We start from the raw sequence: 15,015 nt of genomic DNA, 5'->3' as shown, positions 1-15,015 counted from the left end.
TGGAGAATAACTTTTAAAGTAGGAGAATCCCCCCCTTAATGACCGTCAATACGTCTTTTAACTGACCTGAGATATAAGAGAATATCATCCCCATGCAGGTAACAATCCCGCAGCTGTCGGCTGTACACTATAGCTGACAACTTGCTGCATCAGCCACAATCAGTGTTTTCACCGTCCAAAACTGTTTAACCCCTTAGATGCTGCTGTCAATAATGACTATCATATATGTTTAAAAGAGTGTAGCTTCTCCCTCTTTATCCCTATCAGCACTCTGAGATCATGTTTGTTTGGTCCTGATGTTTGCCATGGCAGTTCATGAGCAAATAGGGCTTTGGAGTCTGCCGACTACAGCGGCCTGTTCAAAAGTCAGCGACACTTAGGGTACCGTCACACTATAACATTTCGATCGCTACGACGGTACGATTCGTGACGTTCCAGCGATATCGTTACGATATCGCTGTGTCTGACACGCAGCAGCGATCAGGGATCCTGCTGAGAATCGTACGTCGTAGCAGATCGTATGGAACTTTCTTTCATCGCTGGATCTCCCGCTGTCATCGCTAGATTGGTGTGTGTGACACCGATCTAGCGATCTAGCGATGCGATCCAGCGATGCGTTCGCTTGTAACCAGGGTAAACATCGGGTAACTAAGCGCAGGACCGCGCTTAGTTACCCGATGTTTACCCTGGTTACAAGCGTTAAACTAAAAAAAAACAAACAGCACATACTTACATTCTGGTGTCCGTCAGGTCCCTTGCCGTCTCTGCTTCCCGCACTGTGACTGCCGGCCGTAAAGTGAAAGCAGAGCACAGCGGCTGTGCTTTCACTTTCACTTTACGGCCGGCAGTCACTGAGTGCGGGAACCAGACGGCAAGGGACGTGACGGACACCAGAATGTAAGTATGTGCTGTTTGTTTTTTTTTAGTTTAACGCTTGTAACCAGGGTAAACATCGGGTAACTAAGCGCGGTCCTGCGCTTAGTTACCCGATGTTTACCCTGGTTACCCAGGGACCTCGGCATCGTTGGTCGCTGGAGAGCTGTCTGTGTGACAGCTCCCCAGCGACCACACTACGATTTACCTACGATCACGGCCAGGTCATATCGCTGGTCGTGATCGTAGGTAAATCGTATAGTGTGACGGTACCCTTAGGTAGTAAAAGTACACTTTTTATTTCTGTCATGTCACTTTGCATTAATTCCTGAAAATCACGTGAAGGGGTGCTGGTTTTTAAAATGGTATCACTTTTGGGGGGTTTCCAATATATAGGACTCCTAAAGGCACTTCAAGCATGGATAGGTCCCAAAAAAAATAATTTTGTAAATTTCCAAGAAAAAATTAAAAATTGCTCCTACATTTTTAAACCTCCTAAAAGGCAAACAAAATAAAATAACATTTTACAAATGGTGCTGATGTAAAGCAGGCATGTGGGAAATGTTATTTATTAATGTTTTTCTATGGTATGACTATTTGAATTAAAGGGATAATCATTAAAAGTTTGAAAATTGCTAATTTTTCTTACATTTTTGTCAAATTTTTGATATTTTTTTTATAAATAAACTGAGCATATCGTCCTAAATTTACCACTATCATAAAGTATAATGTGTCACAAAAAACAATCTCAAAATCATTGGAATTTGTCTAAGCGTTCCAGAGTTATTACCACATAAATTGACACTGGTCAGATTTTTAAAATTTGGCTCAGTCACTAAGGGGTTAAAGTCCAAATAGTTACTGCTGTGGTGATCTTTGTGGTCACCATAGGTGATGTCCTGTCAATTCAGTCATTGACTACTGAGGCCACTGGTTGGCTTTTTGTAGAACAATGGTCCATCGGTTGGTCACCTGATCCTCCACTCTATCTATGGTCCTAGCATTCAGATGAAAGCATGGATGGGTCATTATCACTTGAGATCCCAGCTGGGACCTCTGAAGTAGTCCTGGTTTAGAGTAGCAAGTAACGCCTAATTTTATATTGTAACAAACCCTTTCCTATGACATATATATACAGTGGGGCAAAAAAGTATTTAGTCAGTCAGCAATAGTGCAAGTTCCACCACTTAAAAAGATGAGAGGCGTCTGTAATTTACATCATAGGTAGACCTCAACTATGGGAGACAAACTGAGAAAAAAAAATCCAGAAAATCACATTGTCTGTTTTTTTTATCATTTTTTTTGCATATTATGGTGGAAAATAAGTATTTGGTGAGAAACAAACAATCAAGATTTCTGGCTCTCACAGACCTGTAACTTCTTCTTTAAGAGTCTCCTCTTTCCTCCACTCATTACCTGTAGTAATGGCACCTGTTTAAACTTGTTATCAGTATAAAAAGACACCTGTGAACACCCTCAAACAGTCTGACTCCAAACTCCACTATGGTGAAGACCAAAGAGCTGTCAAAGGACACCAGAAACAAAATTGTAGCCCTGCACCAGGCTGGGAAGACTGAATCTGCAATAGCCAACCAGCTTGGAGTGAAGAAATCAACAGTGGGAGCAATAATTAGAAAATGGAAGACATACAAGACCACTGATAATCTCCCTCGATCTGGGGCTCCACGCAAAATCCCACCCCGTGGGGTCAGAATGATCACAAGAACGGTGAGCAAAAATCCCAGAACCACGCGGGGGGACCTAGTGAATGAACTGCAGAGAGCTGGGAGCAATGTAACAAGGCCTACCATAAGTAACACACTACGCCACCATGGACTCAGATCCTGCAGTGCCAGACGTGTCCCACTGCTTAAGTCAGTACATGTCCGGGCCCGTCTGAAGTTTGCTAGAGAGCATTTGGATGATCCAGAGGAGTTTTGGGAGAATGTCCTATGGTCTGATGAAACCAAACTGGAACTGTTTGGTAGAAACACAACTTGTCGTGTTTGGAGGAAAAAGAATACTGAGTTGCATCCATCAAACACCATACCTACTGTAAAGCATGGTGGTGGAAACATCATGCTTTGGGGCTGTTTCTTTGCAAAGGGGCCAGGACGACTGATCCGGGTACATGAAAGAATGAATGGGGCCATGTATCGTGAGATTTTGAGTGCAAACCTCCTTCCATCAGCAAGGGCATTGAAGATGAAACGTGGCTGGGTCTTTCAACATGACAATGATCCAAAGCACACCGCCAGGGCAACGAAGGAGTGGCTTCGTAAGAAGCATTTCAAGGTCCTGGAGTGGCCTAGCCAGTCTCCAGATCTCAACCCTATAGAAAACCTTTGGAGGGAGTTGAAAGTCCGTGTTGCCAAGCGAAAAGCCAAAAACATCACTGCTCTAGAGGAGATCTGCATGGAGGAATGGGCCAACATACCAACAACAGTGTGTGGCAACCTTGTGAAGACTTACAGAAAACGTTTGACCTCTGTCATTGCAAACAAAGGATATATTACAAAGTATTGAGATGAAATTTTGTTTCTGACCACATACTTATTTTCCACCATAATATGCAAATAAAATGTTAAAAAAACAGACAATGTGATTTTCAGGATTTCTTTTTCTCAGTTTGTCTCCCATAGTTGAGGTCCACCTATGATGTAAATTACAGACGCCTCTCATCTTTTTAAGTGGTGGAACTTGCACTATTGCTGACTGACTAAATACTTTTTTGCCCCACTGTATGTATGTATGTGTGTGTATGTATATATATATATATATATATATATATATATATATATATATATATATATATATATATATATATATATATATATATATATATATATATATATATATATACACTAGATGGCAGCCCGATTCTAAAGAATCGGGAGTCTAGAATCCATATATACTTTATTTATTCAAATGTAAGAATAATACAATTGGGGGGGCGTGGCCTGAGAGTCCATGTGAGCGGACGTGCGGCTGTGAGCTCCCGCCGCTGTATATTGTAAAATCCTGCAGAGCCGCTGCTGTTTGGTCCCTGCGGGGGCTTACTGGCTGCGGGGAGACTTGGAGAGGCCGGCGGTGCTGTTCGGTAGCGCTGGAACCGACGAACATGACCAGGAGACGGCAGAAGGACGCGGGAGCCGGGGATGCAGGCGCAATCCAAGATGGCGCCGACTTGAGGGAAAAGGCAGACAAGGAGAACGCCGCATGCAGAAAGCGCATGGAGGTAGCGGCAAAGCTCCAGCAGTTTGCGAGAGCGGAGGCCGCAGAGGAGGGAGCCGGAGCTGATACCGAAGAGGAGGAGGAGGAGGAGAGCCCAGCAGGAGAACATGAGGTACAACAGGGGAGAAAGGAGAGCAAAATGGCGGTGGCAGAAGGGGGACCCGAGGAAATGGCGCCAGAAGCTGAGCCTACCCTAAGAGACGTTTTTGCGCTAGTCTCTTCATGTAAACAATCTCTGACCATACAGATACAGGAGGTTAAGGGGGACACAGCCCAGATAAACGCAGCCATGCAGAAGATTGACAAACGTGTGGGGGAGGTAGAGGAGAGAGTGAGCACTGCAGAAGACCATATAGTGCAGCTGCAAAAAGCAGAGAAAAAGTTCACTCAAGCAATAGCTGAATTGGCTGCGAAAAATGAGGACCTTGAGAACAGGTCCAGAAGAAATAATATTCGCATAGTGGGCATCCCTGAAAAAGCTGAAGGGAGGAATCCAACGGAATATATTGAAAAATGGCTGTTAGAGACATTTGGAGATATGGCGCTAACAAAAGTGTTCGCGGTAGAAAGAGCGCATAGGGTCCCGCCGAAACCACCTGTCCCTGGAGCGAATCCCCGTACCATGCTCGCCAAAATTCTAAACTATAGAGACAGAGACATTATCCTGAGGAAGGCCAGAGACATGACGGATCTGACAGTTGAAGGTCAAAAGATTGCTATATACCCAGACTATTCTACTCTGGTGCAGAAACAACGGATGATGTTCACGGGTATCAAGAGACGGCTGAGGGAATTGGGTGTGCAGTATTCCATGATGTTCCCAGCAAGACTGAGGGTGGTGGCGTTTGATAAAATTCATTTTTTCCAGAAGCCGGAGGACGCTACCCAGTGGATCGATATTAATGCTAAAAAGCTTAAAGGAAAAGGAGACTGAAACTGTGGGAAGAGTCTGAAGTTGTTTACTTATCTGTCAGTTGGAAAAGAGTCATGTGATTGACAAGCCAAGGGGTTTGGGGGGGGAAGAAGGGAAAGGGATGGTGTAATGGCTGCTGGGAAAGGGGGAGGAAGGGTTTGCGACATATTTTAAGTTTATGCAGACTTCTTGTGTGTGCAAATAATTCTAAGTTAAAATGTTTTGAGAACGTTATTTTTCAAAATGTCTGAAATCCTGTTATGTACAGTGGTGGGAGGAGGGTTGGGAAGGTAATGCCAAACGGAGTGTTCGCTATGGGCGATGATGCCCCACTCTTGGAAAGAGGTGGAATGGTTAGATGTGAGGGGGGAAGAGTGGGAGGGGGAGTTGGGAGGGGGGGGGGGGGGAGGGTAGTTAGACAGCCTGAGCTCAAAATTGATGATACTTATAGTGAAGATGAGCCAAGTGATGGGGACCCGTTTTAAGATTTTGTGCTGGAATGTGAGAGGCCTAGGGGAGAAATCTAGACGTGCTGCGTGTTTGCAATATGCAAGAGACCAAAGGGCCTCAATGATATGCTTGCTGGAGACGCATTTGGTAAGGGAAAAAGTGGATGTTTTGAATAGACGATGGATCCAGAGGGGATATCATTCTACCTTCTCCACGTATGCAAGAGGAGTCTCAATCTTGGTTCCAGCGGGAGTTCAGTATGAGGAGGTGAAGGTATATGTGGACGTGGAGGGACAGTATGTACTATTACGGTGTATACTGTATGGAGTGATGCTGTGTGTTGCCGCGATGTATATTCCGCCTCCCTACTCTAGCAGGAAGATTAGAGAAGTAATGGAGCGAGTGGAAAAATGGGGACCGACACCGTTAATAATTATCGGAGATCTAAATAACATCTGTGATGAATATTGGGATAAAAATAAAAATACTCAGAATAGGTCGGAGGGACACATAACAACATTTGGCACCTATATACAGGAGATAGGTTTGATTGATCTGTGGAGGGTTAGACATGTGGGGGAGAGAGGGTACTCATGTTATTCACCGGCACATGCCACACTCTCTAGGATTGATATGGCTCTGGGTAACAGGATTTTGGACACATTGGTTGGGGAGGTGAGATATCTGCCAAGGGCCTTGTCGGACCATAGTCCAATTGAAGTAGAGGTTAGATTGGAGGGGGCTCGCTCGCTAAGTGGGAGAGAATGGAAGATTCATCCTAATTGGTTACAGAGTATTGAGTTGGAAAGTATAGGACGGGAGGTGGCGGAATTCTTTCTCTTAAATGATGGAAGCGCCGACGCTCTTACAATTTGGGATGCAATGAAGGCGTACCTGAGGGGACTACTGTTTAGGGACATTAGTAGGTGTAAGCGGAGGACGAGAGAGGTAGAAAAAGCGGCAGTTGAGGAGTTGAAGGAAGCAGAGGATGGGATGGCCACACTGGGAACCCCTGAGGCAGAGAGAAGAATGAAAAACGCACAAAATCATTTGGAAAAAATTCTGCTAGGCAAAGCTGAGAGGAAACGAGATTTCCAAAGGGTATTGTTCTATCAGGAGGGAGAAACAGTGGGACATATGCTGTCGGTAGTGGCTGCTGCTCAGAGAGGTTCTTCATATATACACTCTTTGGATTCTGCTAGTGGAGGTAAAATAACGGAAACACCTGAAATTTTGAGAGCCTTTGCGGACTTCTATGCAGATTTGTATTCCTCTCGGGTTGGTGAATCGGTCGTGGATGCACTGACTTTCTTGGAAGGTCTGGATTTGCCGAGACTGAGTGAGGCAGATAGGGAGAGCCTTGAGGCCCCTATCACTGAGGAGGAATTGAGTCGGGCATTGATGTCTATGGCCAATGGGAAGGCGCCTGGGGTCGATGGGTTACCCGCTGAGATCTATAAAGGGTTGGCAGAAGTGTTGATTCCTAGATTAAAAATGGTATTGGAGGAAGCTAGGTCTTGTGGGCGCTTGCCAGCCTCTATGAGAGAGGCCATAATAGTGGTCATTCCAAAGGAGGATAAGGACTTGGGGAAACCGGAGTCGTACCGCCCAATTTCTTTACTAACAATTGATGTCAAGCTTCTGGCCAAGGTGTTGGCTCTCTGCCTCTCTAGTGTTATTGCGAGTCTGGTGCATTCGGACCAATCTGGCTTTATGCCGGATAGATCAACGGCGATCAATTTGCGGAGGTTATATGTAAATTTGCAGGTAGAGTCTGATAACTGTGGTCGAAGAGTGATTGTATCGCTAGATGCACACAAGGCGTTTGACAGCGTCGAATGGGGGTACCTCTGGCAGGTGCTGGAATGTATGGGGTTTGGCCCGCAGTTTGTGGCCTGGATACAGCTGTTGTACTCATTACCATCCGCCAGAATTAGAGTAAATGGGGAGCTATCTCGTCCTATAGGGCTGGCTAGGGGTACTAGGCAGGGATGCCCGCTTTCACCCCTCCTGTTCGCGTTGGCTGTAGAACCTCTTGCTGCTAAGATTCGGCAGTCGGATGGGGTCCCTGGGTTTAGGTATGGCAAAGTAGAGGAAAAAATAGCGTTATATGCGGATGATGTTTTGCTGTTCCTGGAGGATCCAGACAATTCACTAAGAGGGGCCGTTGAAATTGTTGAGAGATTTGGTACTGTGTCGGGACTAACAATTAATTGGGATAAGACGGTTCTTTTTAGAGTGGATGACGTAGGAGAGAATGTGAGTGAGGATGTTGGGGATGAGAGGCTGAAGGTGGTTTCCCAATTTAAATATCTTGGAATATGGATTTCGGTGCCGGTGGCGGAGTTTCTGCAAAGAAATTTGACTCCTGTTATGGGGGTACTCAAGGCAAAGGTAGACGCCTGGAATAAGCTACATCTATCGGTCGTCGGCAGGGTAAACCTTATTAAAATGGTCCTTATGCCCAAAATTCTTTATGTTCTGCATAACGCACCAATTTGGATCCCTCGGGGGAAGTTCAGGCAGATTAATGCCCTCTTTAGAAGTTTGATATGGGGTAGACAATATCCACGTATTAGCTTGGAGACGCTTCAACGACCCAAGGAAGATGGTGGTTTGGCTTTGCCCAACCCGGAAATATACTTCCTTGCGGCCCAGAGCCAGCATTTGAAGGGCTGGGCGCGAGGGGCGTCATCCAGTGCAGTACAACAGCTATTGGAAGAGGTGACGGACCGACGACCGATGGCCAGGTGTTTGGAGGATGGCTCATTGGGCGCGCTGGGGAAAATATACCCAACCCTGTTCCTGATTCGTAAATTATGGAATAGATTAAGGCAGATTCGTGGGGTTACAGGGTTGACTAAATTCACACCGATATGGTCTAACCACAACTTAAAGGATTTTGAGGCCCTGGGAGGATTGATGGAATGGCAGAATAAGGGAATTTGCTTTGTTCACCAGATAATCCAGCAGCAGGAGCTGAAGTCCTTTTCCCAATTGCAGGAAGAATTTGGTTTGCGATCCACAGGGGAATATCAGTATGCGCAGATGAGACATGCCTTTAGAGCTCAGAATAAGAAGGCTGATATCAGGGTTCAAGATGATATAGTGTTGGAGTATGTGTGTGGTGAGGGTACTACAAGGGGAGTTATTTCCACTCTGTATAAGGACCTTATGCACACATTTCTGCTAGATTTCCCTATAAAGGCGAGAGCTAAGTGGGAGAGAGAAGTGGGGCCGATGGAAAATGAAACCTGGGAATCGGTGATGGAGTGGGTTCCGCGACTATCCTTGAGTGAACCATATAGGCTCTCGCAGCTATACATTTTGCATAGGGTATATAAATCTCCGGAAGTGTTATACAAAGCGGGATTGCGTGCCAATTCTGGGTGTCCGAGGTGTGCGAGTGAGAAGGCAGGAATATATCACATGATGTGGACGTGTCCGAGACTGGCTGCCTTTTGGGTGGTGGTTTTGAGCCGAGTTGAAGCAGCGTATAAGTGCAGAGTTGTTAGAGACCCGATAGTATGTGTGCTGGGATATGTGGAAGAAATTGGAGTTGACAATACTTGGAAGATTGCAATTGCTAGGCTACTCTACATGGCCAGGAAAGTAATAGCACGAAACTGGATAAACGCGGAACCACCTGTGAGAAGGGAATTTCTCCAATATGTTCAACATGGTCTAAAATTGGAAAAGGGGGTGTACAGTAAAAGGGGGAAAATAGAACTCTTTAATAAAATATGGTCTCCTTGGCTTGATTTGGATTGAGGAGTATAGGCGTCGTGTTTCCTAAGACCTGGAAGAGGATAAATTACAAGAGGCAGATAATGCCTCGGTGGGGTGGAGATTGAGACTGAGCTGTCTTATGGGGGAGGGGGGTAGTTGGGGTAATGTTGGGGTTTATTAAAGTAAGAAAATGTGTATCTGATATAATGCAATGTAAATGGCATTCTGTTGTTCTCCTTTTTTTTTTATATTGTTAATAAAAATCTATTTAAATTAAAAAAAAAGAATAATACAATTAATAAATAATAGTAAGAAAGAACAAAAAATGGCTGCACTTACCAGCTCTTGACAATTCTTGTTATTTAAGAAATTGCTGGGCAATAATGGACAATGTCCTTATGTGGCAAATAATAGAGCAATATACCCAATGTGGCAAAGAAGAGGTTAATAAACGGCAGTCTCTCAGTATAACAGTCATTGAATAATAGGCAGTATATGGAGAAAACACCAAACAAAAGTTCAAAATTGGTGTGAAAATGTCACTGAACCACTTCACAACTAAATATATATAGTTTTGGTAAATGGTATTATCATTTTTTTGACGAAATTCGGCAGGAGCTTGAAGAGCAACGTCACTGGGCCCGCCTCCACGCAGTAGAAACTTGCTGTGAGGTAAAAATTCAAAAATCACACCAAAATGGCGGCCGGAGTGTGTCACAGTACGGCACATTTCTGATTGGTCGCTCGCAGCAGGCGGCAACCAATCAGACACTGGACACTGTTGACGTCACTTATCTCCGGACATTAGCTCCGGACATTAGCTCCGGACATTAGCTCCGGACAGGAAGTTGGCACAAATTGCAGGAAGTAGTATTCTAGGCAATTATATATTAGATAGATATATATAATTTATTTTTTTTAATTCCTGCGAGACACCTTTTTTAACTCAAGGTTTTGGTGGTTTACTTCAGTAACCTTAGTAGTAATCAGTGTTTCTCCATTCACAGCCAGCAACAATCTGGACATGGAAAGGCAATGGAGTGTAAGTAATATTTCCTCTTAACTTGTTTCCATCCATATACTTCTGTCTGCACCCCATACGCTGTTCTCATTTCTGTAGAAGTCCTGAAATTGCTCTGTCATAAATCGCCCTCTGTACAAAAATCAATACAGGATTTAGAAACTGTGGATCGATGGACTTTGAAGTGTAGTGCTTGTCTGATTTATTTATTTGTGCATGTTCCCCCCCCCCCCCTCACAGTCTACCAGTTCAGGGGGTCCTTTTATTCTTATTGTTTTCTAATTTATCTTTTCCCATCTTTCACTCAATAGTTATTTGTCAACATGGAGACCATTCCCTTGTGAGTCTTTACTGTATCTTTTGCAGGCTAAAGGTCCTCTGGCTCACAATGTCTCAGTTTTACATCAACTTGGAGATTGAGGTGAGGAACGCTTAGAATCTGGGAAAAACTAATTAAAAAAAGAGGTTGTATGGTCTAAAACTACAAGTCTGCAGTCCCCCTGTGACTGCATACCTGTGAATCCACGCACAACACGCTGTGAGGATTCTCCTGTGCCATTCCCAGCCACATTCCAACTAGACTGTTTCCAGCTTCGCTCAATACACTTGCATTGAGTGAGGCTACGTCCAGCTAGTTGGATTGTGGCCATCAGTATGCATATCGAATATTTGCGGTCACTCGACCACCATTCCTGGCGGTGACACCGGAGAATCCTCAGTGTGCAGTGCATGTGATGTGAGGATTCACAAGTCTGCTTTCACATAGTGGCTGCAGACTTGTAGTTTTAGACCGGAAAACCCCTTTAAGTATTTGTTGAACTGTTCTCCTTAGGTCTGCTGACATCTAGATTGTATGTGACTAAGGAAAACAAAGAAGATCCTGTACATTTTAGCAATGGAGCTTCACCCCTGGACCTTTTTTCAGTTTTGCGTTTTTGTTTTTCACTCCCCTCCTTCCCAGAGCCATAACTTTATTTTTCTGTCAATATGGCCATGTGAGGGCTTTTTTGCGGGACAAGTTGTACTTTTGAACGAAATCCTTAGTTTTACCATGTCGTGTACTCAAAAACGGGGGGAAAAATTCCAAGTGCGGTGAAATTGCAAAAAAGTGCAATCCCACACTTGTTTTTTGTTTGACTTTTTTGCTAGGTTCACTAAATGCTTAAACTGACCTGCCATTATGATTCTCCAGGTCATTACGAGTTCATAGACACCTAACATGTCTAGGTTCTTTTTTTATCTAAGTGGTGGGGAAGAAAAATTCCAAAGTTTGCGGGGGAAAAAAAAAAATTGTGCAATTTTCAGAAACCCGTAGTGTCTTCATTTTTCGTGATCTCGGGTTGAGTGAGGGCTTATTTTTGAGTGCTGAGCATATTGTTTTAATGATACCAGATTTGTGCAGATACGATCTTTTGATCGCTCGTTATTGCATTTTAATGCAATGTCGCGACAACCAAAAAAAACATAATTCTGGCGTTTTTGACTTTTTTTTTTTTCTCGCTATGCCGTTTAGCGATCAGATTAATCCTTTTTTATAATTATTATTATTATTGATAATCGGGCGTTTCTGAATGCGGCGATACCAAATATGTCTGTTTGATTTTATTTTTTTTATTTTGAATGGGGTGATTTGAACTCTTGGTTTTTTTTTTTTCTTTTTCAGAATTTTTAATCACTTTTTTTTTAACACTTTTGGCATGCTTCAATAGCCTCCATGGGATGCTAGAAGCTGCCATAACTTGATCGACTCTGCTACATAGAAGCGATGCTCAGATCGCCCTTATGTAGCAGAATTACTGCATTGCTATGAGCACCGACCACAGGGTGGCGCTCATAGCAATCCGGCATCAACAACTATAGAGGTCTCAAGGAGGCCTCTGGTTGTCATGCCGACACACCGCTGACCCCCGATCATGCGTGCATTAAATGCTGCTGTCAGTTTGACAGCGGCATTTAACTAATAGGCGCGGGTGGATTGCGATTCTGTCCGCGCCTATTGCGGGCACATGTCGGCTGTTTTCAACAGCTGACATGTCGTGGCTTTGAGGTGGGCTTACCGCCGGAGCCATCCTCAAAGCGGGGCTTCTAACGTCGGACGTACTATCCGACACTCTAGCGACATGACTGTAGCCAGGAGCAGCTGTATAGATCTGCATGTCACTTATGCACCCTGACACTTCATTTAGAAGTTATGGCTTTGTCGGAGATTAAGTGCCTTTCTCCATATCGTAGGTGCCATAGCCCATGAATGGAACTGCATTGCGTATTCATAACCTGCTGCAGCATTCAACTCCTTTAGGTCATGAGGTCATGCTCTTGCCATCATAGAGAACATGGGTCATAAATGTCAGATGATTGGTAAGGGTGTGATAACGAACACCTCTACAAATCAGCTGTTTGCATCTCCATTGGCAGGTGATGTAAAACAGCTCAGTTCTGTACACTGTGTAGCGGCTTTTTGGTAAGCTCCTATTCACTTTATGCACCAAGCTGCGATACCTGGCAAATACCAATAAACAGTGTGATGGAAATATGATGTTCTGCTTCATACACTCTTAATAGCTGATCAGGCATAACAGTTGATCAGTGCTGGTTGCTAGACCCCTATGATCTTATATTAAGGAAGCACTTTTATTAAAATATTTAATGGCTATACCTGTGTAAGCCTCCTTTCACACCATTTTTGCGCAAATTAGTTCTTCCCATCAGAGATCTAGTCTGGACTTCCTGCAAAACAGGATTTGGGAGTATGCGCAGACGGAGCCATAGACTATAAGTGTGCTGACAGAAGTGAACGTGTGCTCTGACGTGCGTTATATTTGGGCGTATGTCTACTGGAGGTGGACACTTCTAGTAGACTGCGTTTGGGTGTCCACCTCCAGTAGGTGTATACGCCCGAAAACAATGCATGTCAGAGCACACGCTTACTCGGTCAGCCCCATTGGTACATACGCCTGAATCCCGTATTATGGGAGGAGTGGGGTGAGCCAAACGTAAGACGCAACGGGATCAATGAACATGGGCAAAAATGCTGTGTGAAAGCATTTTAGATGTTTATTTTTTTGTCCAGCGCTGCTCCGCTCCGTTTCTGAGTCATGACTGCTGTTCCAACCTTCCATCCCACACTAGTGGTTGTGACAACTTTTGGAATTTTCACGTTGGCTTGAAACACCTTAGCTAAAATGGTCAGCGCTGAGGAGGAGCCAGGACTGGGTGGAACTCCTCACCCCTGTCAAATGTATCCACTGTGTTTCTGGTGGGGAGCATGCCAATGAGGAGATATGCAGGACTCCTGAAGTGGCGCTTCGTAGTCCACTGGTGTGCACAACCCCCATGAATCGGCCCCACTGTGTGAACAGAAGTCACTTTTGCAACGCAAGTGTCAGAGTGAGGCTCTATAGACTTGTGTTGTACAAGTGACTTTTGGCTCCCACCTAGAGCCCTGTGTGATCCTGGAAATCGGAATAGCCACCATGTGACCCGGTAAGACGGCAGTCAGATAGTGTATTACTGTGCCTACTTTCGCCGCACCTACACTATTACATATTTACACAGGTATAGCCAATTAAAAATGTTAATGGTAGTGCTTCTTTAATTATCCATTCTAATGGCCCTTTTCCATGAGCCTCTCTTGGCCATTAAACTGCTGCCAGTGGCTCTATGCATGGGGCGATGTGTTGTCGATGGCAGTTATTTTATTTATTTTTTTTATATAAAACAAGATGAGGTAGGGGATGGTGCCTGTTCGCAAATTATTGGCTTGTGTAAATGGGTTATAAGGATAGATCATCAGTATAAAAGTAGTGGACAACCCCTTCAAGGATCTGAATTCTAGAATATGAGCTAATGTACTCAATACTACTTGTTTGGCTTGTGTGGGTTTTTTCTTTTCCTTTTTTCTTTTTCTTTTTGTCGTGTGTTCTGATTCTTTCATGTGATCTCTTTTGTTTTCTAGTTTTTGCCAGTGTATAATCCTAGTCCAGAAGAGAGAGCAGATCCTGTGTTATATGCCAACAACATACAGAAAGTTATGGCAAAGTATGTGAGTGGCAGGACCACTTATGACCATCAGTAGGAATGTGACTTTATGTATTGTTCAAAGACTTCAAAGTACTCAATGTAACTTTTTCATCTAATAATTTTAGGGCCTTAGAGAAACCAGCAACTGAGTTTGAGCTGATTGGAGACACACCAGTATCCCCTGTGGGGCACTTAAAGGTCCCACTAGACCCCAAGATCTGGGAAATTGGAAAAATTCTTAAGAAGGCAGGGTAAGTGGAGTTATCTTACCTTATGTTACTGCCCACATCTGATTCTGGTGCACAGGAAGCCTGAAGATGCACCAATTTAATTAAATGATGTGGGTCTCATAATGATTTTAGTGCAGGGGTGGACAATTAATTTTCCCAATGGGCAACATTCGAAACTGGCACTGTTGTGGAGGGCCAAACGAATTGGCTGAACTTAAAGTGGCAGTCCAAAACCAAAGGTGAATTTCTTATCAAATGTACCTATTCAGTGTAATCTAATCTCATATTTTTTTTTGTTAATTTTTTTTTTTAAACTTCCAACGACATTTTGTTTGAGATTCACCAGTGCATGCTGGGATACTCAAATGAGCAGTCATCAAGCTGTGACCTTTCTCACACAGACCTTTTCAAACTGTGATGTAAATGGCTCAATTCCATATTATTGCTCGCAGTCCTGTATGTGTGAGGTTGGGTTTATTTTCTTTCACAGATGGCAAAATGTAGCCCGATAATATCTGCTCCAATAAAGCTTATCGTAACAAGCA

The 15,015-nt window shown here is 44.0% G+C and overlaps 1 protein-coding gene across 1 annotated transcript in view; it reads left to right on the top strand.

Annotated features, from left to right (window-relative positions):
• Positions 1-15,015, top strand: part of LPCAT4 (lysophosphatidylcholine acyltransferase 4) — a 100,725-nt gene that overhangs the window by 38,267 nt on the left and 47,443 nt on the right. The window contains exons 7-10 of the mRNA XM_069760786.1: positions 10,207-10,241; positions 10,587-10,641; positions 14,176-14,258; positions 14,366-14,491. Of these exons, the coding sequence (XP_069616887.1) occupies positions 10,207-10,241; positions 10,587-10,641; positions 14,176-14,258; positions 14,366-14,491 (299 nt within the window). The remainder of the gene's footprint in view (positions 1-10,206; positions 10,242-10,586; positions 10,642-14,175; positions 14,259-14,365; positions 14,492-15,015) is intronic.

Source organism: Ranitomeya imitator, chromosome 1, assembly GCF_032444005.1.
Source record: "Ranitomeya imitator isolate aRanImi1 chromosome 1, aRanImi1.pri, whole genome shotgun sequence".
Classification (NCBI taxonomy): Eukaryota; Metazoa; Chordata; class Amphibia; order Anura; family Dendrobatidae; genus Ranitomeya; species Ranitomeya imitator.
The sequence above is the reverse complement of the archived record's forward strand: the minus strand, read 5'-3'. Positions and strand labels throughout refer to the sequence as shown.